Source organism: Micropterus salmoides, unplaced genomic scaffold (genome assembly GCF_014851395.1).
Source record: "Micropterus salmoides isolate LMB-PRFRI ecotype aquatic unplaced genomic scaffold, ASM1485139v1 Ms_hic_scaffold_20, whole genome shotgun sequence".
Classification (NCBI taxonomy): Eukaryota; Metazoa; Chordata; class Actinopteri; order Centrarchiformes; family Centrarchidae; genus Micropterus; species Micropterus salmoides.
In genome coordinates this window covers 18,733,838-18,756,332 of record NW_024041151.1, presented here as the reverse complement: position 1 = coordinate 18,756,332, position 22,495 = coordinate 18,733,838, and the positions used below count along the sequence as shown (strand labels likewise).

The following is a 22,495-nucleotide window of genomic DNA, read 5'->3' as shown; positions in this document are numbered from 1 at the left end:
AGTTTACATGAGCTCTGCCAGCTTTGATTTCTGGCAGCTTGTGTCCCTGGACTGGGACTGAAGTTATTCAGTTGGCATTTGTTGGCCCATATGACATTTAACAATTTACTAACCACTGTTGATTTCTGTTTTACTTGACCGGGTCAAACTGAAAGTGATATACATACACAGCATTACTCTTAAAACATATCCATTTGTTCTCTTATAATTAAGTTTATTTTTGTAAGTATGTACAGGCCTTACACATACTGCTTAATTTATGACTCTTGCAGCCTGTTGATTGTTTTGGCATGAATCTGCCATTCTTTGCATCTGGGTGTAGCTCTACACGGTTACAACAGGAAAGACAGCTTCCAAAGAATGTGGTTTTCCCAGACACTGTATTAGGATTCTTATTAATATTTATTATTCCTTTGCCACAAAATAAGATAAACTGAGAGTAAGTGAAAATGTTTACTGTGATGTAAAAATATAACCAGAGTCATTAAATGTCCATATCAGTAAATGATAAGAGTCTATAAAGAGCACAACTGCATAGACACACACAAAAACACTCCATTACTGGACAATCTGCTGCTATCCATTTCTGTGTCATCCCATTTGTGCTTTGGGAGGGAAGTCAAGAGGCCAGCTTGGGAATAAGGAATACAAGTGTGCCTGTGCGTGTGTGTGCCTGTGTGTGTGTGTGTGTGTTTGTGTGTCCAACACTTTGAGTCTAGCAGTCCAGCCAGCTGAAGGTGACTCATCTGCACCAGGTGCAGCTCTCATAGTAACACTAATCTGTTGGTGACGTGTTGAATCATTAAAAGTAAACAATGACTCCTCAATGAAAACTGCAATTTATATGATTTGGTGCAGCTCTGATCCATTACCAACACTATACATTTTGCTGTATTTTCTTATTACTATTTATGCCTGCAGAGAAGCGCATTATATATAAACCTTTATTTAAACAGAAAATGTCCCATTGAGACACAGTCTCTTTTACAAGGGCGTCCTGTATAGCACATATATGAGGGATCAAGTTGTAGTGATATGTTTTTTTTCTCCCAAATCTTTGGATAATCAGGATATTATGGATGTATAGTATGCGTGCGCATGTCCTCCTTCAAAATGCACATACTGAAGCACTACAGATATCGATAACACTATCATGAGTTAATATGATAAACAATGATGAAGAAATGCTTATGGATTTACTCATTTTAAACTATTATCTTAAATATGAAATTCTTGCTTTATCACAGCTTGGAAAAGGCAAATGCAGCAAAACCGTTTTTTCTGCATTCACTTTAACAGCACTGGGAGTAGCTGCAGGTCACACAGGGTTACATGGATGCACTGATGCTGGCGGGGGTCATTTCACTTCTACTTTTGGCCCCTGAGAAAGTTCACCAGAGCAGTTGGGGATTAAGTACTTAATGGCCTTTCGGTTGGAGTTGTTGATGGATGGGATCGTTCTTCCATTTCACTTCCCTGTCTGATCTTCTTGGCATTTCAACATTTCAGTCCACTGGCATTCAACTCATATACTTGTCTCTGAAATGATTAGGTTCATCATTATCGAGCCATAAATTGTGAGGTTTCACATGCAACATCACTGCTATCTAAAGACAATCTTCTCCACAACACAACAACAACAAGTATAAATGCAGCTTCTATCTTTTCTAATTCTGTCACTGTATCAGTGCAACTCTGTGTTTAGAAGCCAATTGAAATGCTCTGGTACATTTCCATTGATCTGCTTTTTTTCATCATGTACTTCATGTACTTCCAGTTTCCAACCACTAGAGGACTGCAAATAACTGAGATTGCAACATAATGTCAATGCTTGTGCTTGATTTAAATGTAAGCCACTTATGGTAAATGGTGTTATAATTGTGTGCATTTGAAGCAGCATGCATGGATGACTGCAGCTGCAGAAGGTATAGCACTGAATGTGCAGTAGTGTTTTTGTACCATGTATGAAATTAAGAAGTTCTACTGAATGTAATAAGATTCATGAGAAGAAAGCTCTGCAGAACATTCACAGCATCAACACTTTTCATGCCATAGTAGTACCATATGTTGTCAGTACTTGAACATTTTGGCCATCAATTATACATTATAAGAGTAATACATTGCATGGTAGCAAGCAACAACAGTGGTAAGGGTCAATATAAGTTTTAGCCATTGGATAGTTAAATTGTACAGATTTAATAATTTTCTAATTTTCTGGGAGGCGTAAATCTCAGGAGGGCTGTTTGAATGAGATGATAATTCTCATTACTATTGAGCTTTAAAGGGATCTTAGTGATAACTGAAATTGGTCTTCCAGAGGAAAAGTTTTAAAACAGATGGTCCCCTGGCTGAGTAGAACCAGAGGCAGGTCCTGTCCTTGCCCTTGTCTGGTGACGCTCACATATACTGAGTGAGGGAAGATTATCGAATCAGTCAAAACATTCAAGAGGGAAAAGAATAATCTGGATCCAATTCCTGGCATCAGGTCACACTGACCTACTGTGTGCTTCAGAGTATCTTAAATCCCCCACTCTGAGGCAAAATAGACAAACTGAAGTGGTTTCAACGCTGAATCCTCACATTCTCTCTCAGTATGGACTCTGAAGACAGGGGCAATCAGCACCATGGACAGAGGTCCAGAGAGAGAAGTATGCAGGAAACACTGGGAATGGATTGAAAAGCTAAACTTACAGGTCCAATTAAATTGTATCATTACTCGCCTAATGTGAGGCTGTTGGCGGAGACCAGTGGAGAGTCAAGCCAATGTGTAAACAAATTATTAGTATGGAGAGAAAGGGCAGAAAGGTGGGATTGTAGAAACAATTCTGATGTTGTTTAGTTTAGTTTTTAGTTTAATTTGTTGCACCTACTAGTGCAGGATGACATCACCACTGGAGCTACATTGTTTTGCAGGAAGTTGAAGTACCCATTTCCTGGCATTATGGGATTTGGGAACACTCAACTACAGGGTGAATATAGACCACAGTAAACATTAAGTGTTTTCAGTGGCTCATAACTGAAAACATCAGCCTGTTTTACCTGTACTAAACTTTTACTTCTGACATTAGAAATCAGTAAATGTTGTATAGATTTCATATCACCTGATGATCAATGTGGGAATGATAGTAGGTTCCTATTCTGTGTTTTACAATTTAATAATGGGTCTCCTCTCACTATGGATTTTACTTGTTGCCATAAAACCATAAACATGGTTTCAGTAAAACTAATTATGATTTCTAGAAACTGGGGCAGGGATAATAAGGAGTGTGACCTGATGATGATGGCATGCCTTCAATCTTCCCTCACATCTACAGCTACATGAATGACTAGAGTGCAGTGCCTCTGTACAACAGGCACAGGCGGATAGGTCCAGTCAGATTCCCATAGAGTTTCCAACTCCATCATTCAGTTGTCAGAGGAATATAACAGGTCAGCATACAAACTACACATGTAAGATGAGGGAAAGCAGAAGATAAAAACAAAGGGATATGAAGAGACTGTGAGTCTTCATTCAGGAAACTCTGCAGGTATCATTACATCAAAGTGTAATCAGACTATTGATGCTATTTGAGCTAAATAAGAGCACTTTGAAAGGCTAGAAGCAGATAGATATATATATATTTAAACATTCCAGGGAAGTAATCCCTTTTTGAATATTTCATTACTTCTTACCCACTTCTTTTGATAGCTCACTTAACCACTCCACAAAGAAATATTTATAACATATTGCACTAAAAGCAACCCAACAGATCCCAAATAGGCATAATTAAGTACAAATCAAATTACTTTGGACACTAGACGTTTAGCAGTAGAGAGGAAGAGGAAGCTCATTGTGGGTATAAAATGAAAACATTTCCTATTTTCCTTTCCCCCTCTCCATCTATCTCTCTCTCACACACATTGTGTCAGCTTAATCATAATCCTTTCTTATTTTCTCAGCATCCACTCAGCCAGCACAGACCTTGACCCAGTCAACATGTGCCAGTCATAGTTAACTGCGAACTGGAGAATGAATGACAGAATACTGTAACAAAAGAAAAAGAGGTGTGGTAAATGTGAACAACAGACAGGAAGAGAGAGAGAGAGAGAGAGAGAGAGAGAGAGAGAGAGAGAGAGAGAGAGAGAGAGACTGAAATACGCAGAGAGAGAGAGTGGACTACAGGGGGGAACAAAGAGACCAGATGGTGTCAGGGATCATTGTGAGTTTAATGCCTGCCAAATTAAAACACAGCTTGATGATATCCCTTAATTTATCTCACTCCACTGGGTAATTGTCAACATACATCATTATTCAGAGAAAGTGATTTTTGTAGCATGTATTGATCTGTCAGTCTCTTTCAACAATATAATTGTTTAATTTTCCCTTTTTAATGTTTAGTCAAGCATTATCTTTCTGTCATTAAAATATAATTTCTATTAGTCCTGATATGATTCAGCTCCATCACCATTGAGCAAATCCCTGATGTGAACATGCAGAAAGTCACAAGAAATGTTGCGAAATATGGACTGTTCAAATGGAAATTTGAACATCTACCTTGTGGTGAAATTGTTGATGAAAGTTTCAGTCTCAAATTTAAACTGTGCTTGTTTTGAGCATGTACAAAGTGTCATCGTAAAGCTTTTCCTCTTTCTGCACTGACTAAAACCACATTCTTAAAGCGGCCTTGTGTAGTTTTCAGTGATATCTAGCAGTGAGGTTTCAGATTGAAACCACTACATTTTCAAGCATGTGCTTCAGACAAAATGCTGGAAACTCAGGTAAACTCCCACTGCAACATTACAGTGATATTTTTATCAGCTTGATTTTGAACTAATCCATGTACTTTAGTTCAAAAGTTAGACCACAGTAACGTTACTGTCTTGAATGTGTCTTCTGATGTGGTGTTGTCCTGCACTGTTATGTTGCATTATTGTATTTTATTTGGGTCACATACCTGAGTATCGGTAAAACAACAATAAATCTAAATTGACTGTTGCAGCAAACAACACCAGATCCATGCTAATCCAGCTGGCTGCCCCTGCCTTGCATCACTATTGGCTTGTAGAACAAATTGTTCCAGATTTGCTTTGTACTGTTACATCATTTCTTACAGGCTAAAATCAACACTTTGACATAATACCTGTGGTACAAAGGATAGTAATATGGATCTCATTAGCTGTTGAAGTAATGTGGCAAGCTATACAACATAACTGTAATATTTTGCACCAGATAATGTTAGCAACTGGTTGGCGTTAGCCGGCAAGATAACGTTACCTTACACGAGCCAACTTAAACACTAAATCATAATACATTTCATATGATCTGTAGTAATATTAGAATACGTCCAACGGAATGAAAGCCAAATCTGGGTTGGTTTTTATATCCAAAACAAAGCAGAGGTCTCTTCATGACTCAAATACCTTTCCGATGTTGACCGTGTTTTTGCTAACGTCAATCTGATTAGTGTTTGGCATGATGGGCTCCAGCACATTAAACATTTTTGTTGTTATTTTTTATCCTTACATGGAGTGTTTTAACAGACTATTTCATTAGCTGTGGCGTTGTGTGTACACTTCAGAATCAGTAGGCAAGAGGCTCAGTAGCGCGCATCATCATCATCTGTAGAGGCTCGCTCTGGAGCAGCTGATGGATCGTGCCCCCCAAGTTATTGTGCTAGGCTGTGATGGGCTCGTTGGATGTCGCAGAGATCGTTGCGGATGTAACTGAGGTATGCGTGGGAGGACCATCGGCCGAGGATTTTTATGGTGTGGTCCGGAATGCCTTGGCTGGCAGTGGAGGAAGCAGCTCCGACGAGGAAGGAGTGTCCGGAGTATAGCTCCAGAGAAATGCCAGATTTGGAGAGGACTAGACTGAGATGGTGGTGGAACCAGAATCGTGTGGCAACTGCGCCTGATTCGGTGGTGAACAGTGGGTCTTGCGGGGAGGCGTGGAAGTTTAGTCTGCGGTTGATGTGGTTTAGGATTGGTTCGAAAGGGCTTAGGTAGGAGTTTAAACGGAAAATGAATATGGGATGAGAAAGGCCAAACTGGTCTGTTTTGCTCCTTTTGAGATTGAACCTGAGTGAGTCTGTGGAGTGAACGGCAATGTCGGATAGACTTGTGTGCCGGGAAGAGTCGTAGAAAGAGGAGGTGGTGGTGAATTCTGAGCATCGTAGGAAGCCGAAGACAGCAAGGAGGAACATAGCTACGACGGTAGAGTCAGTCAAGGGAGATAGATACCTGGCCCGGAGGGTCAGGATGCAGCGGGTGAGGAGGTCTGATGTCAAAGGCAAGCGTTTGAGGGTGTTACGAGGTTCTGTTTTCCTCAAGCCTTTCATCAGCATGTGAATGTGGGGGTGAGAGATGGAAGGAGCTGGAGCTCCTGAGAGGAGTTTGTTGAAGTAGTTGATCCCACTTAGGTATACTCGGATGGTGGATGTGCTGATCTTGAGTACCGGGTGGGCGTGGGAAATGTAACTGGTTAGGGATATGATGTCTAAAGAGGGGAACTGCAAACCGTACGAGGTATGGAAGGTTTTGAAACTGCACCATCCTGAATAGTATGATGAGAGTGTTTTGGTGGCAAGGCTGTTTATGATTGATAGTCGTGAAGCGGAGACCAAGTGGAGAAGCTGGGGATTCAGTCGAAGACCGTGGACCGTGTTGGATGGGAGTCGGAGAGAAACGAGAGAGAGAGTCAGCTATGGAGTTTTGTGAGCCTGGGATGTGGGCAGTGCGGATGATGAATTGGTGCTGGGCTGATACCAAGGTTAGCCTGCGGATGAACTTCATGATGTCGAGAGATTGGGAACGCCCTTTGTTTATAATGTTGACTGTGGATTGGTTGTCGGAGTGTATGAGGATGAGTTTTTGGGACCACTCGTGCCCCCGCGACGATTGGGTACAGTTCGAAGAGGGCTGAAGAGGGGGAGAGGGAAAATATCTCCGGTGGCCACTCTGAGACAAACCACTGGGAGCCGTAACCACCGAACCCGGTGGATGGAGCAGCATCCGTGTAGAGGCCGATGTCCTCTGGGTGGTTGATGTGGGCATTGTAAAAGAAAGAGATGCCATTCCATGACGACAGGAAGTCCCTCCACAATCTGAGCTCCATTTTGCAAGCGTCGTCAATGGTGACAAAGCCGTGAAGGGCAGGAACTGCTGCAGTTACCTAAAGCAGGTGGGAGAGGAAGGAACAACCCTGTGGAATGATGCAAATAGTGAAGTTGAGGTGACCGAGAAGTGAGAGGAGCTGGCGCTTCGTGCATCTGGTGGCGAGGAGGTAGTTGGAGATTAACAGAGATGTACTGGGTCCCGTGGTTTTCTCTGGGGAAAGGGGGACTGGAGGAAGGCAGATTTCAGTGTGGTAACGCCGTGCACTGGGAAATGAGAGGAGGGCGAGACTATGAGGAAGTCGTCCAAGAGATGGATGACGTACGGGAGTCTGTGGTTATTGAGCAAGATCGAACACAAAGCTTCGGAAAGTGAGTCGAAGATCTTGGGGCTGCTCTTGCACCCAAAAGTGAGACGGACGGAGAAGTATAAGGAGCCTTTCCAGGAGACGCGAAACAAATGCCAGAAATCAGGGTGTATGGGCAAGATCTTGAAGGCGCTGTTTATGTCGGCCTTGGCTAATCATGCATCGGGGGCCGGCGAGGCGAATGAGGTTGATAGCCTGAGCGTGTGGTGGCGTAGTGGATGGAAAAATCCTGGGCTGGGTATTAAGCTGTTGATGCTAGGTGTGGAGGCGCCGTGGTGGGAAGATAGACCTAAGATGAGTCTCTTTTTGCAGGAGTACTTGCGGCTCGCAATGCCGATAAGGCTAATGCGGTGGACAGGGAATGGAGAATTGGTGAGAAGGTCCGATCATGAACCCATCTGACACCTCCTTGGCTAGGAGCTCGTCCACAATGTTCGGCTAAGGCAGACTGGAAGTTGTGGCAAGAGAAGGAATGGTCGGGAAAAACCTCGATGCCTGGGTGGAAACCGCAAGTGAAACCGTTGATGAGGAAGTTCACAAACTGGCGGTCAGGGTGGTTTGCCAATGTGAGGTCGAGGGCGGGGATATTTATGGCTGTTTTCAGAAATTGCCTTAGTCATAGACTGGGCTTGGTGGGGTTGTGAGCGCAGCAGTGACAAGCATGTGCGCCACCGCAGAAGGAGCAAGTGTGAAAACGGCAGCCTGACATGATGCAACCCAAGTCGTTGAAGTTATTGCACACCATGCGGCCACCCTGGAAGAGCATGGGCCTGCCTCGTTTGTCCACACTGCGAGGGGGCAATCTTATGTATGTGGTGGTGATTGGATTCGCAGGTGTGTGTGATGGGACACGGGTGGTTTAATCAGTGAGGGGGATGAGGGAGGCGTTGTCCTGTTCCTGAACCTCAGTTTACTTAACTCCATTACAACCCATTCACAATAACAAAGTGACTAATTTCAATATAAAACTACATAGAGCCCCTTTAAAGAACATTATTCTTATGTTGTACCTTGCACTTTATATTTTTATTTAAATTAAATTCTTCTGTTTTCCTTTTGTCAGATACAATGTAATCTTATTACACCAACAGTTCAACTTGGCAGAGGCATCACTAGAAGGAATAAATTAAGTGCTTACTTTGTTTTGAAATTCATGAAATATGTCAACAGCTAACAATGCACATTTAATTAATTCTGTATTAATGTTCTTCTATCTGCATACTGGATGATGTGAGAAGATAAGCATCTCACTTGCATAATTTCTGAGTGAGTCTGGTCCTTGTGAAGGCTCTCACTGACTATGAAGAGCTGTGAACATCTGTTAACCTGCAAACCTGTTGCTGTAAAAGCCAACATGTTGCCAATGCTTGAGCAAATCCCATCTTTTTAAAGATGTTTTTCTCTACATTAAAGAAATGTGTATTGTTTTGTTTCTAACATACACCATTTGTCTAATGTCCGTCTATCTTGCATTGTGACCCAATGTCTGCAAGCCAATCATAATGTTTCATCTAATCTAATCTAAACCTACTGCATCGTATTGTTATTATGTTCATCATGTTAATGTAATTCTCTTTATTGTGCTTTACTGTACACTTTGTTGTTGTATGAAAGTCTCTCTCTGCCTCTCATTCCATTTTTCCTTCTCTTACCTCTCCATCTATCCATCAGTCCCTGCCTCCTGGAATCAAACCAAGACGCTCCCTGTCCTTTGGTCTCTGCTGCTCTCTGTTTCATGGTTTATACACAAACACACACAAATGTACATCAAAATCACATTGTTCAGCCTTGAGTGTCCTTCGCCACAGCTGACTGAGAGGGTGAGACAAAAAGAGAGAGGTTGAGGGGGATGAGGGAGGTGCAAAGTCATCAATTATTTATGGTTGAAATCTAATAAGAGGCACGAGTTTAGATAGGCAGTGAGCATATTGACAGATATAGTCCCAGTTTTCTGCAAAACATTATCCTATAAAAAGTATGTGAAGGGAGTATCATTTTCTGTTTGTGTTCCTTTGTATTTAAATACATTTGCAACAACTATTTCGAGGACTCCTTGTTTTTTTCTTCTCAGCTGGATTTTGAGCAGATTGCTGTAATTACATTACATGATGTTTACTCTGTATACATATGTCTGTATATGTATGTGTCTGTATATGTGTGTGTGTGGTGGAGGCAGTGCAAAGAGCATTAGCACTGAAGGTAAAGCAGTGTTCAGATCGGTCAAACTGTGGGCCCGCAATGATATTGAATATCATATTTGTACTGTATGCACATTTTCCATTTCATCACATTTTTAAACCGGCAACCACAAAGTATTTGACAGTGCACCCAAAATCTGCAGATGATGAGGGGGATTTTTATCAGAATTTTCTGAATTAGCAGAATTTTCTGATAAAAATAAATAAAAATTTGGTAGCCTACATAATAGTGAAACTGTGTGACAGCAAAGTCTGTGGATTATCCTGAATCATCAGGACATTGATTCTGCCAAAAACATGTTGCTGTTAGTTTTTCAAATGTAATCTTTTGATTCTCAGCAGTGGAAAGAACCTCTGTAAATACGAGTGTAACCTTCTTCATAGCTAAGAGACCATAGATGTAGGTTAGTTGTCGTACCCATTTATGTTTCATGACTTTTGACAGTCACAAGGTGACTCGCAAGGAAAGGCTCCAATCTCATCACCATCTTCCTCCACAGTATTGATGTGTTCACTGCAAACGACATCAAAGAAAGTTCAAAGACTCTTCAGGTCAAATCCTGAAAGACTTTTGGTTAAGACCACATAAAAACAACTTATTTATTGGTTAGAGAGCAGAGGGAAATTTAAAGGTGTATGTGTACCACTAAGAAAAAGACAACTAATAGTACTAATGATGTTTTTCTCAAAGTGTAAAGTGTTCCTCTCAGAGAAAGTTCAAGGAGTCTTTCAACCAAGGCAAGTGACCGTGGTATAATTGGGTTCAGATTATTTGAGTACATTACATTTAACTAGGTTTCGCTTCTGAATCCACCTTATCCATTATTTACAGTAAAAACAAGTACTAACTACCACGAAGTATAAATGCTACATTTCTGTGTTTTTTCTAAGAAGCATCTGTAGATATTCTCCAGTTATTCTCAGAAGACAGTGTGGCCTACCCCTCTCATTCCTTCGTCTCAGTTAGCCTTTGCAAGTGCAAGCTGCAGAGGGTCCAATAAAGAGAATGATCTACTCTTTCTGCTGTAAATAAAATTTCAGTGACTTGTGAGTTCACTCTGAAGCACTTTAAAATCATAGTACAGTTGTTCCGAAGTCTTCACTGACCTGGAGTGTTATGGAAATCACAGCAGGACATGCGAGAGTAAGAAGCTGACAGGGCTGTTTCGGTTACTCTGTTCCTCACATAGGCCCAGAGGCACAGGGCCTGGACAGTTTCTGAGTCAGACAATATCAACTGAGAGAGTTTGAGAATTGCAGGCTCTTTTGGTGTACGTGAATGTACTCAACACCATGAAGCAGGAGGTCCTACGTCATCTGTCATTTCTTACAAAAGCCCTCACATCATTACTTCCCTACACTTTTCAGCTAGCTATAGCGAAAGAGAGGCATTATCTTAAAACTACAGAGTGAGCACGCTTTATAGAGTTTCAGCACTGATACAAAAGAGTAAATACTTCACAGGAAAATATGTTCACTGTTACCTTCACCATGCTATCCCTATTTTTCCTGTTTTATGCCCAGTAACAGTATTGAAAACAATTTTCAGAGTTGTTACCCCCGTATCCATATAACATGGTCTCTTCGTCCCCAGTACTCACATACTTGTCCTGTTACCTTGTCCAGGTACCTATTAAGTATTTTAGTGTGAAACAACACCAATATTTCTGAGTTCACTGACTACTTTACTGCTAATATATATCACGTAAAGGGTTTTTCCGTATCTGAGTGGAATTAAGTTCAAGTCCTCCAGTTTATGGCCTTCAGCAATGTGAATCTCTCCATTGAAGCTCATCTCTGCCATGAAAAACAGCCAGCTACAACAACAGCTTCTCCTCAGTGGCATGCCCTTTCACTTTTATCTCTGCACAATGTAATGCTCTAACAAATGCTTAAAAGAACTATAGCGTCAGGAGGGTAAATGCTATGAACAAAGTAAGCAGCTGTCTGTGAGGCTGGTACAAAAAAGGTGATCTCAAAACAATGTCCACTGACAGGGAATGGAAACACAGAGAGTTGTATAAGAAAAGACACAAGCTCTAAGATCTGTGATGTATCTGTGTATCTGTATGAAATAAAGAATTGTATGACATATTAATCCACATTATGTCATAAATACACACATACTTTTTAAATAACTGTACTCATCGGCTATATCACCAACAAACTAGTCTGTCTTTCTTTCACTGCAGTGAAACCGTTGACATTGAACCTGATATGTGAGTGACAGAAAAAAAACAGAGGGGGGTTTATCCCCTGACCTTTGTGTTTGTGTGTGTGTGTGTGTGTGTCAGTTAACAGGATTTGCTGACGGTGGCTATACATGACATGTTTGATCCCCCTGTAATAAATAAAAACAAGGATAGGCTCAGTATTTTCCAGTGTACACCTTTACTTGAGTGAATATTTAAGTAGTACTCTTACTTTAACTTTGCTAGGTTTAAATATATTGAATTATGTTAAAATTAAGAGTGATGAAATGAAAAGCCAACACAGGGATATACATCATGAGCATAATATCTTGTAATGGATGCTGGCTTCGTGGTTTACTACACTGCACAGACTCCCCTGATTGGCAGGGGCAAAGGAAGAAGGTTTAGGGTTACATTTAGCTTTATGGTTCATTAGGGTCACAACAGAGCTAGCAGAGGGGCAGTCAGGCTGACCAGAGGCACACCTGGGCCTCTCAGGTATGACTTTTGGGCAAACATGATTCTTCTCGTCTAGTTCTTGTGCATCTTAGGGCAGAGACATATCCTGATGAAACGAGGGTTTGAAAAAAGGTTCTTCAGTGCTACAATAAAAAGCAAGGGGTGATAGACTGAAACAGAGAGAAAGAGAATGTGTGATTTATAAAAACATAACCTTTGACCATGGTGCTGCCCTGGTCTTACCCTCTCATCCTGATTTGCTAGGGAAAAATCTTCTCTCTCAAGCCTTTCTCACTTCAGCTCTTGTGCCAGATCCACCCTGACAAGAACAGAGACCATCTGCAACAGTCGTTGTGCACTGCTTGCTCTAATGATGCCCCAGCTGCCTGCCTGTTAAACTGTGTGCTCCTGACAAGTGACTTGATGCTCACTGTTCATATCATATTTGTCTGAAAAAAATTGTTCACATGCAAACTTATTGCAACATGAATACAACGCATATTTAAATGAAGGTTTTTGTGCTTAGTTATTTATTTAAGCTACTGCACTCAAAGCGTTTGCAGAATTATGACCAATTTACATAGATTTGATCAATCATAATGATGTGCAATGTAGTAATCATACAACATGATTGCCATGTGTTCGCAAGCAGCCAATATCTGGCTAGCTATACTGAAAAAAGGAACCTGAACACTAGCAACTTCAATGTAATTGATTTTTTTTTAAATGTGGGACTAACTAATGTTTAATAAATCTTTAACACACTGACTGCACAGAATAGTTTTAGGTACATTTCAAATGCTTTGTACTTAATCAAATGATTCATCACCATGCCTGTCTGTTTAACAAAAGATACCATTTCTCCTCAACTATCATAGCTATCATTAACAGCATTAATTTAATCTTAAAAGTATTTTCAATCCATCATTTTCTTGCGTTAAGAAGTCAGGATACAAAAAAATTGAACTGTATTCCCTTACAGTACAGAAAATAAAGACGTAATCAGATTACAGGTACATTTTGAAAAATCTGGGATTACTCACAGGGATTACTTTAAGCATAAAGTTTCCATGAAACAGAAAAGGCAGTGCTGTTTGCCTCCATATATGTTTTTTATATACAGTCTATGGTATATATACGTATTCCTGTAAAAACACAAAGCTAGGGAGGGGCGTGTCGCAGACATTGATTGGCATTTACAGTTGCCAGTAGCACCGAATGTTAATGCCCACGCAGGCTCTCTGCTAGTGATGGCAAGTTCGAGTCTTTTGACAGACTCGTTCATTCTAATCTCGTTCATTAAAATGAACTAATCTTTTTTTGAGTAATTTCGTTCATTATTATATATAGGCTGGTTATTGCAGCGCTGCAGCCCTCTAGTGGGCGATTAAAAAACAGCACCGTTCTCAAACACGAAGGCTGCCTGGCTTGCTTTATTTGACAAAGTATAATGCACAAATTCACCTCTTGATTACTGTATATTATCATTATACACCCCCCCTGGGCCCACAACCAAATTCAAACCATGTAAAAACCACAGAAATATGCTGTCAATATGTAATCGCCACTACTCCGGCTAAATCCTTCCATTTTCACAATCTTTCCCGAGTATACAACCAGACCACCAAGTTCTTAAAGAACTACAGCACAGAGAGAGGAACAAAGAAATAAACACATATAAACGCAGCAGTTTGGCAGTTCTTGAAGCAGAATGGGCCACATCAGGTTCTGATCCTGCAGACAGAGAAACGCACATGAGTGCATCGCTCTCAAACACTGCAGGTTGTTCACCAGCCAAGAGCTGTGAAACAACAGCAGGGCTCCGTTGGTAAATAAAAAGGAAAGTTACGTTGCGTTCTCTGGCGGACCTGGATCAGCTGTTAGCTGTTTACAGGGCGAACGCTAATGTTGCTACGTGGCTGTGTTTTAATGTTTTAATGACCGGGTCCGTTTGTTTTGGAGAGGAGAGACGACCTCTGAGGTAATTCAGCTCCCGGTAGAACCCTGTCAGGGCTCTGAAGTGGACCCACAACAACTCTCATCAGCTGTTAGCTGTAATGTTAAACACTAGCTGGACTAAAGTTATGGTACAGCTGTGTTAAAACTATAACTTAGCACAACATCACTGCGCTGAAATAACGGTACGCTTTATAAAATGTCACATAATTAACAAAATAGCTATATAATCAGTCCAGTGACTGTTACCTGACAGCTGACCTGCCGCTCATTCTCCGGCGCTGGCAGTAACTCAGCCTGCCGAATGAACGAAAAGACTGAGGAGGACCCATGTGAGCGTTGAACGAGTGGTTCATTCCTGCTCCACAAAAGGAGCTGTCACGAGACAAATGAACGACTCAGACCTGGAGACCCACAGTTGAGAGTCGTGAACTAATCAATTCTGCTTCCTGTGCTGACGGAGCCCATGCAGCTGCTGTGTCCAAGACTCACTGAGACAACCCGTTCCTCCAGAGTCATACACACGATTAGGTCTTATGAACGAAACGTTCTTTGAACGACACAACACTACTCTCTGCTCTGTGCAGACTGGTTCATCTCTCAGTGCGTAAACACGGCAGCTGGACCGGGACCGAGCACAGCCTCCGAGACTGAGGTGGTTTTCTTGCTGGGTTTAGCTCTTGTCACCCCGGGGCTGAGTAAACTAATAGAACCGCGTCCCTGTTGGTCCTGTTCATGCCCTGTTCACTGGGAGGCTGCTGAGCAGGGTTCAGGCACCGCACCCCATTTAACTTAAACACCTTTATACAGTCTTTGGTATAGACTGGCAGAGTAAGCTAATTAGACCAGTGGTTGCACTGCTAACTGAGCTAACAACAGCAGCTAGTTAACTGTTAACTACTGTAACAAGTAAAGCTATCTGTCCATCAGGAAACTCTGTGAATAACTGAGTTGAGGAAGAGCAACCAGGAGACATCAGAGAGAAAACTAGAATGTATTTTCTCCATATTTCTAATATTTCTCCATCAAATATCCAATTTCAATGAAATGAGTGAAAAAAGTTGTGCTTTTGTATAGTGGGGCCCTGTTAGAGAAACACTATCCTTCAGCAGCTTCATTGAGAAATCTTTTCATTGGACAGAGTGGTTTTCCAAATGACAAACTTAAATATCAAGAATACCTACAAAACAAATTTTTTTTGTCATTGATGCCAGATATTGCCATACTGGTGACATAGTGCAAAGCATATCATATAAAACATTTAAATAGGGATGTCATGAACCCTGCATCTCTCAGTTTGGGACTGATTTTTTTAAACCTGGGCATGTCTGATTTCCTGAGTTGGCACTTGCTGCACCTGCTGGTAATGATGCACCTGTTCCTCATCAGCCATCCCTACTTCTTAAGGAGAGACCAGACTTCCGTTCCCTGCTGGATTGTTAAGTCGTGTACCGAAGGTCTTACCTTAGCATCTAGCCTTAAGCCTGTTAATCTAGCACCCACTTTGCTTTTACTAACTCTCTGCCTGTCTCCAGATCACCTGCTCTGCCTGCCTGCCTGCCAGTTCCAAGTACCTCAAAGCCGAGATCCAAACTTTCCAGCCACACCAGCCAGCCCTCACGCTCCACTACTTGGAAAGAGACTCCCTGCCACCTCACCTTGCCTAGTTTGCTCACCCTGCCTCAGTCAATAAACTGTTTAACTGCTGCTTTGTTTCTGTGTCTGCATCTGGGTTCTAGCATAACTCCTGACAATAGATTTGGAGAATAGGAGATTTAGTTATTGTATATTTCTCAAAAAAAAAAAAACTCTGAGCAGAAAACGCATCATTGATACTACTTTTGTCTTCATTTGCCTATTTGGCATTGAAGTAATCCAAAAGTAACTAAAAGTAATCAGTTCACATTACTTTTATTTTTTGGTACTTGCATTATGTTATTGATTACATTTTTTAACAATTGTACCGGATTACAGTTTTAAAGTAATCCTCCCAACCCTGGTTGCGTATATGCTGCTAGCATAGCCCAGTCAGTACATGATTTATGACATTGAGAAGCAGGAAAATAGGAATAAATCCTTAAGAGTAACTACATGACTCTAGTTGGTTGGGGAAGAGCGTTACATTATAATCAAGTAGGGTATTCAATCATAAAATCCTTTTTATGTACACATGACTACAGATGACAGATATAAGAAATAAACTAGAATCTAATTTACAAATCAGTGGAATAGGTTAGGATGTTGCAAGACTGTATATTTCTTGAGGCAAATATGGGTGTGATGCATTAAACACTAGCTTGCTGTATGTGAATGGCTAAAGATCTGAGATGTGGCCAGAGATTCAGAGGTCTGGAACCAGGTTAGTAAAACACAAAATTTAACTGAAATTCAGGTGAGTGTTTTTTCTTCCCTAAAATTAAAGGCACATGCAATAGGGGATCTGCTGTAACTGTCAATTGTGACAAATAAAATCAAAATTGGTTGGTAAAAATAACGTCTCATCTAATGGCAAAGTCTTGCTTTGTTGGTTAGAGTGACAACTTTGACTGGTATTCAATGTTATGTGTCCATGTGTTAACGTGATTGTACTTCATGAAGCTTTGCCACAGTATAAAGAGAACTCATTCTAATTCTCTTGAGGAATATTAGCATGTGTTGTCTCACAAACAAAGGGCCCTGCACTCTCTAACATTGAGTAAGTTAGCTCCCTATTCCTCCTAACCTGCTCCTTTATATCAATTATTGCATATAGCACTGCGACACAACAGTCTTACAAGACAAATCCCTGCAAGTACTCAGTGATTGATTGGCCGGCCTTACAATACAATGAATGGGGAAAAAAAGTGATGCTCAATTTAGCTCGGGACCTGGGAATAAATATTGTATAATATATAACAGTTATTTTTAAAATTCCAAATTCCCTGTTCTTTTTCCCTTCCCTTTTGCATGGCCATAACAGCTATCAAGTAATTTACAGGTTCCTGTGATGCTGAGGAATAACCATTCCTAGAATATGATATTACTGCAATACGTTTGAGACAAAAGTCTGTCACAGACAATAAATATATAAATATAAATATACAAACTGAATGACAACTAATATTCATGTTACTGTTGAGAGATCAGAAAAAAAGCTTTTTCTACACTGTGTTTTCTTTTGATGATATTGGGACCCCCGATTTTTGTACCTCAAAAAGTATTGAAGTACAAAATTGCACCAAAAACTTTCAATAAAAGACCCTTTCAGAATTGAGTCTGGCACGTTATTCCTGGTATTCCCAAGAAGCCCTGACAGAAAAAGTTCAGTCTGTTTTAGTCACAAATGACAGGCAGTGTACAGGTTGGTAAGGAAACAGTAGTTCAAAAATGTGATCAGGGGCCATTACATGAAATCATTTACAGCACGTAATAAATCACAAAATGCAAAAGCCCCTGTGCTCTTCCTGCTATGACCAGCCAAAATGTTGGCTGTGAAAAAAGGTCTATTGAAAGCATGATTGAAAGTGGTATTGTTAAAATTAGGTGGATCTTGGCCAAATGTTATCATTTTAAACGTGTGAATTAACTGGATGAAAAATGTTAAGTGATGTGAGAGACAGGAAATTTAGGGGAGAGAGAGAGGGAATGACATGCAACAAAGGGCTACGTATTGTACTGTGTTGCAACTTTCAATGTTTGAAAATATAAAGTTTAACCATTAGATTGATTGATATCATGCCCACATTTGGTGCCTACGGCTTTTGCCTAGCGCTCAGTATTGACCAGATGATTCCATACCAACACTACCGACCACATTTGATGGATTTACTTCACTGTGTCCTGCTTTACATAATACATCCCTCAGTGTAAATCTAGGGAATCAGCCCCACTTTCTCAGTGGTCAGGAGAGGTTCATGTGAAGGTCATCATTTCAATTTCTCTACAGATGGGTGACCTCACCCCTGCCCTTTCTGGGGAAAGCTTACCCTTCCATTGGCTCCAAACCCAATTAGTATGAGTACATTGATTTAAGCTGATTATGCGGCCTGTCCATAGTGACCTCCCATTCCTTGGGGCTGAAGATTAATAAACATGATCATTGATTACTTACGTATAATGAGCATGGATTTGGTGGCAGCTCTCAGCAGGAGTTACGAAAAAAACAGTTAAAGCACCGGTTCATCCCTTCCATTTTTAACCTTTATATTACCTATGATGCCTCTATTTTTACTCCAGGGATTCCAGCAGTGTTTTATATTAACGGTAACATCACTAAAATAAATGATTTTTTTATGAAATATGACATCAAATAAATAAAATAAAAAGAGCCATTGTGTATTTCGCGCAAATCTGTAGCTGTTGTGATAGGGTTATCAAGTAACACATAATATTAATGGTGGTTAATCGTTTTGCCATGGTCTACATATGCTTATTAAACTAAACTATATACTAGTCACCATTGTTGGATATACTTTGAATACTGTGGTGTTATGTTTCAGTGATCTTCTGTTCGCCTCATTTTCTCTCTATCTCTCTCTCACACACACACACACACAAACACTCTCACATACATGGTGGTCTATCCCAGTAAATAGTTAGAAGAACAGGTGGTTGGGTTGGCTTTACCAAAAACTCTATAAATACTTTCACTTCATTGTTACCATTAATGTGTGGCCCTTTCTCCAAATTTATCTTATAAAATAATTATCAACATAATTGCGTTCTACGTGAGGAAATGCCAAGACCCACTTTATACAGCCTATTTATAAAAAGATAGAATATCTGAATCAAGTGACCCTTTGCTCTGCTGCTCATGTATGATATATAATATTAACATAACAATGACATACAGAAGTGATCCCACTTATAATAATAATGCACCCACTCTCCTGAACTATTTCTGCATGCTTAGTGTCTTTTGTTTTTGCTTGAGCCCCCCTGTAAATATCTCAGCACTGACACATGTACTCCACAAACAACGACGGTTAGCATGACAGAAATTCCAAAACATCTTGACCTCATAGCTCAGATGTTCTTTTCTTTGGATTAGCAACAACTGTCAACGCCACAGTGCTATAGCATTATTGTAAAATAAGGGCTCACCCTCTGTGTGTGTGTGTTCCTGCTTGAGCATCGGTATGTGTGTGCTGAGCCTGCTAAGAAAAAACTAATAAAAAAGACTTAGACTTAGAGAAGCCTGACTTATACAATACTTGGATTTCATCTTTCGTTAATTTTTCACAGCATATACTTTGCACTGTGTGTAATACAGTGTATTGTGCTATTTTCTCAAAAATCAGCTATTTTATCTCAAAAAAAGCAACATAATGTAACATGGGTTTTTTGGGGGGGGGGGATTTGGCGCCCCTACTGTTTCAGAGTGTAATTCCTGGCTGTCATAACTAAACTGTCCACTAGCATTTGTTATGATTACATTATGATCAGAAACTAGCAAGTTACCAACTTTGCTAACACAGCCAAACATCAAGTAAGTGCATCATCATGAGACAAAGCAATATTACTTACTAGTCCAACTGTCTACACAGAAAGACTGCCATTTCTGTGTCTTGCAGCCTTTTATTTCACAAAGCGCTAGCCTTTTGCTTGGTAGGTCACTTTCTTTTTTTCTTCTTAACTTCCTCGGACAGCATCCTCTTCTGTCCTTAGAGGCTGCTGAGCTCAGTTATGTTGCCCTAGGGCCCCGTGGCCAGCAGAGGCCCCCTACAGTCACTGCTTGCTAGTGGTGGAAGAAAATCACTGACAAAAGAAACGTAAAATAATAAAAATAAAATGAAAGAAAGCTCTTTTATTACGCACCATAATAAGCATAGTGTTTATTTAATTTACTTTGGAAAATCAGCTGTGACCTGTGACTCCTAACCTTGACTGACCCTGTGACATCACCGACATCACTCGCTTGACGTCTGACAAGAGAAGATCATATTTGTCTGGACATGTAAAAAGACAACAGAAGAGAGGAGGCAAGAAGATAAAGGTACGTAAGTTAAGGCCACAAGCTCCATTTCCTATGCCTGTTTTTTAGATAATCTGCACTAAAGGTCTTACATTAGTCTTAGTTAGCCGCGCTGGTATTAACAATGCTAACGCTATAGCTTGCTAACATGCTAACTGCATAAATATAGTATAGTATTAATATTATACCATAGTATAGGATTAACTTGCATTGTTAAAATCAGTTGATTAGATTAATAGTGTTATTAGGACATGGGTCTTCTCCAATTTAAGCCATTAGCCTATCTTTTAACAATGCTAACGCTATAGCTTGCTAACATGCTAACTGCATAAATATAGTATAGTATTAATATTATACCATAGTATAGGATTAACTTGCATTGTTAAAGTCAGTTGATTAGATTAATAGTGTTATTAGGACATGGGTCTTCTCCAATTTAAGCCATTAGCCTATCTTTTTTCTATCTAACTATCTCTGGAGCTGAGCTGTTCAAATCTAAAGTTATAAAGCATTTACCTGAACAAAACCAGATGGGTCAGGTTTCAACAGGTCATATCACCTAAGAAGCTGACTCTGCTGGTAGGTTATGTGTTTTAGTTAAACTTACAGAGATGCCCTGTTCTTTCATTATATATCAAATCTGTCTTGTAGGGAGTACTTAAAACAGTAGCTGTTTTAAAGGACTGATTGTTGAGAGACATTATGGAGCCTCCTCCAAAGCTGCCAGTGTTGAAAAGACATCTTATCTAAAGTCACTTTTTAAAAGGAGACAGAATCAAACTCTGGCAGATTGTCTTGAATTATAAGATCTATCACCTCTAAAAACACAAGTCAGTCATTTCAGTTCAGTCAATTTATTTATATTTTTTTATTATTTCATAGCAGGTCCATCAGCCTCCACCTCTACCTCCATCATTGGTTTCATCCAAGAAGCTGACAGTGCTGGTAAGTTTTAGGCGTACATCAACAATTATTCACCTCTAGGAACACGAAGTGTATGAACATGTCAACTTGCTAAAATTACTTATTTTTTGCTTATTTTTTATTTGTTAATCTCCCTCATAGGTCTACCTCGGCCTACTGAAGTGGAGAGCAGTACCATCGTGCTTACTACCACACCTGACTCTCTAATTTCTACTCCTCCAGAGGATCCAGCTGACTGGCCATCAGTCCTTAATGACCAGTTACTTACCAGGACTTTTCCAAAAAGACACTCAGACAGTAAAAGTATTTTCTGGTTGAGAAAAGTGATGCTATCAACTGTTATGTAGTTTTTGTCTCTTAATCGATTGTCTGGTTGTCAATAACGATTTAAGCTTTGGTCATAATCACTTTATCAGTCATTTTATCCAGAACTAAGTTCATCAGTGTCTATTGGGTGTTGCACTGCCATTAAGCTCAGTAGCACTGGTGGTATCGTATGTTTCCAGTTTGACATCAAACATTGTAGATATAATAATATAGAGTATAATCTAGTTATTGTTTTTCATCAGAATCAGCTTTATTGTCAAACAGGTTTAAGAAATTTGCTTTTGTGTTTTTGTGCTAAACAAACATGGCAGGTTTAAGAATATAAGAAAGATTCTTCAGGTCTTATTTAAAAACAAGAGACGTTTCTGTGTAGTGACAACGCCCGACAGTCAGAGGGGCCTCCAACTAAATTTTATTAGGGTCCCTGAAGGTCTAGGGCCGGCTCTGCGTGGTGGTGTTACAAATCACTACGCTGTTGTGATGATAAATGTCTTGCATGGATTCCAATGTTACATATCTAGCGAATAGGAGCCCAGAGTGGAAATGACAGAAACTCCATTCACCCTATTACAAGTCAGTGTAGCAATAAAATTATTTAGCTGTTATTTTAAGATAAAAATACATAATGTTACTCAAATATTTTGTGGAATTTAGGTACCATGCACTGAAGAAAACAATGGCATTTTATAATTCTGTGATATTTTCATGAATTTAAACACAGTATTAGTAATAAAGTCAGTACTGGTATTACTCACCTTAACTAACACAAAGAACCCACAAGTTACTTTGTAGACTTTAGGCACTTTATTATTCATCAAATCTCCAGGATGGTCCTAGGATGGTATGTTTAAGCCCCCAGGTTGAGGTAATTCTGGATAGTTTCAGACAAGAGGAAGCTCAAAAATGCCTTTGGGAAGCAGTATAAGGACCAGAGGGCTCTTCTTTATGGCAATCCCGTACAGGTGAGTCAGCTCGCAGGGGACCTTACAGCGGTTGTGGGGAAGTAGTAGGACAGATGTTTGATATG

General features: G+C 40.2%; 1 protein-coding gene and 2 long non-coding RNA genes across 3 annotated transcripts in view; 2 read left to right on the top strand and 1 right to left on the bottom strand.

Annotated features, from left to right (window-relative positions):
- The window catches only part of sh2d3ca (SH2 domain containing 3Ca), a 68,524-nt gene extending 59,326 nt beyond the window's left edge, over positions 1-9,198 (bottom strand). The window contains 1 exon segment of the mRNA XM_038733482.1: positions 9,112-9,198. Coding sequence (XP_038589410.1) covers positions 9,112-9,119 — 8 coding nt within the window. The 5' untranslated portion in view covers positions 9,120-9,198.
- A 6,343-nt stretch (positions 9,199-15,541) lies between these two features.
- LOC119914285 lies at positions 15,542-15,971 on the top strand. The gene is made up of 2 exons (XR_005446753.1): positions 15,542-15,721; positions 15,800-15,971. It is a non-coding gene; the product is annotated as an uncharacterized LOC119914285 (long non-coding RNA).
- A 4,189-nt stretch (positions 15,972-20,160) lies between these two features.
- On the top strand, positions 20,161-22,228 carry LOC119914284. Its single transcript, XR_005446752.1, has 3 exons — positions 20,161-20,238; positions 21,100-21,162; positions 21,283-22,228. It is a non-coding gene; the product is annotated as an uncharacterized LOC119914284 (long non-coding RNA).
- Positions 22,229-22,495: the final 267 nt, after the last annotated feature.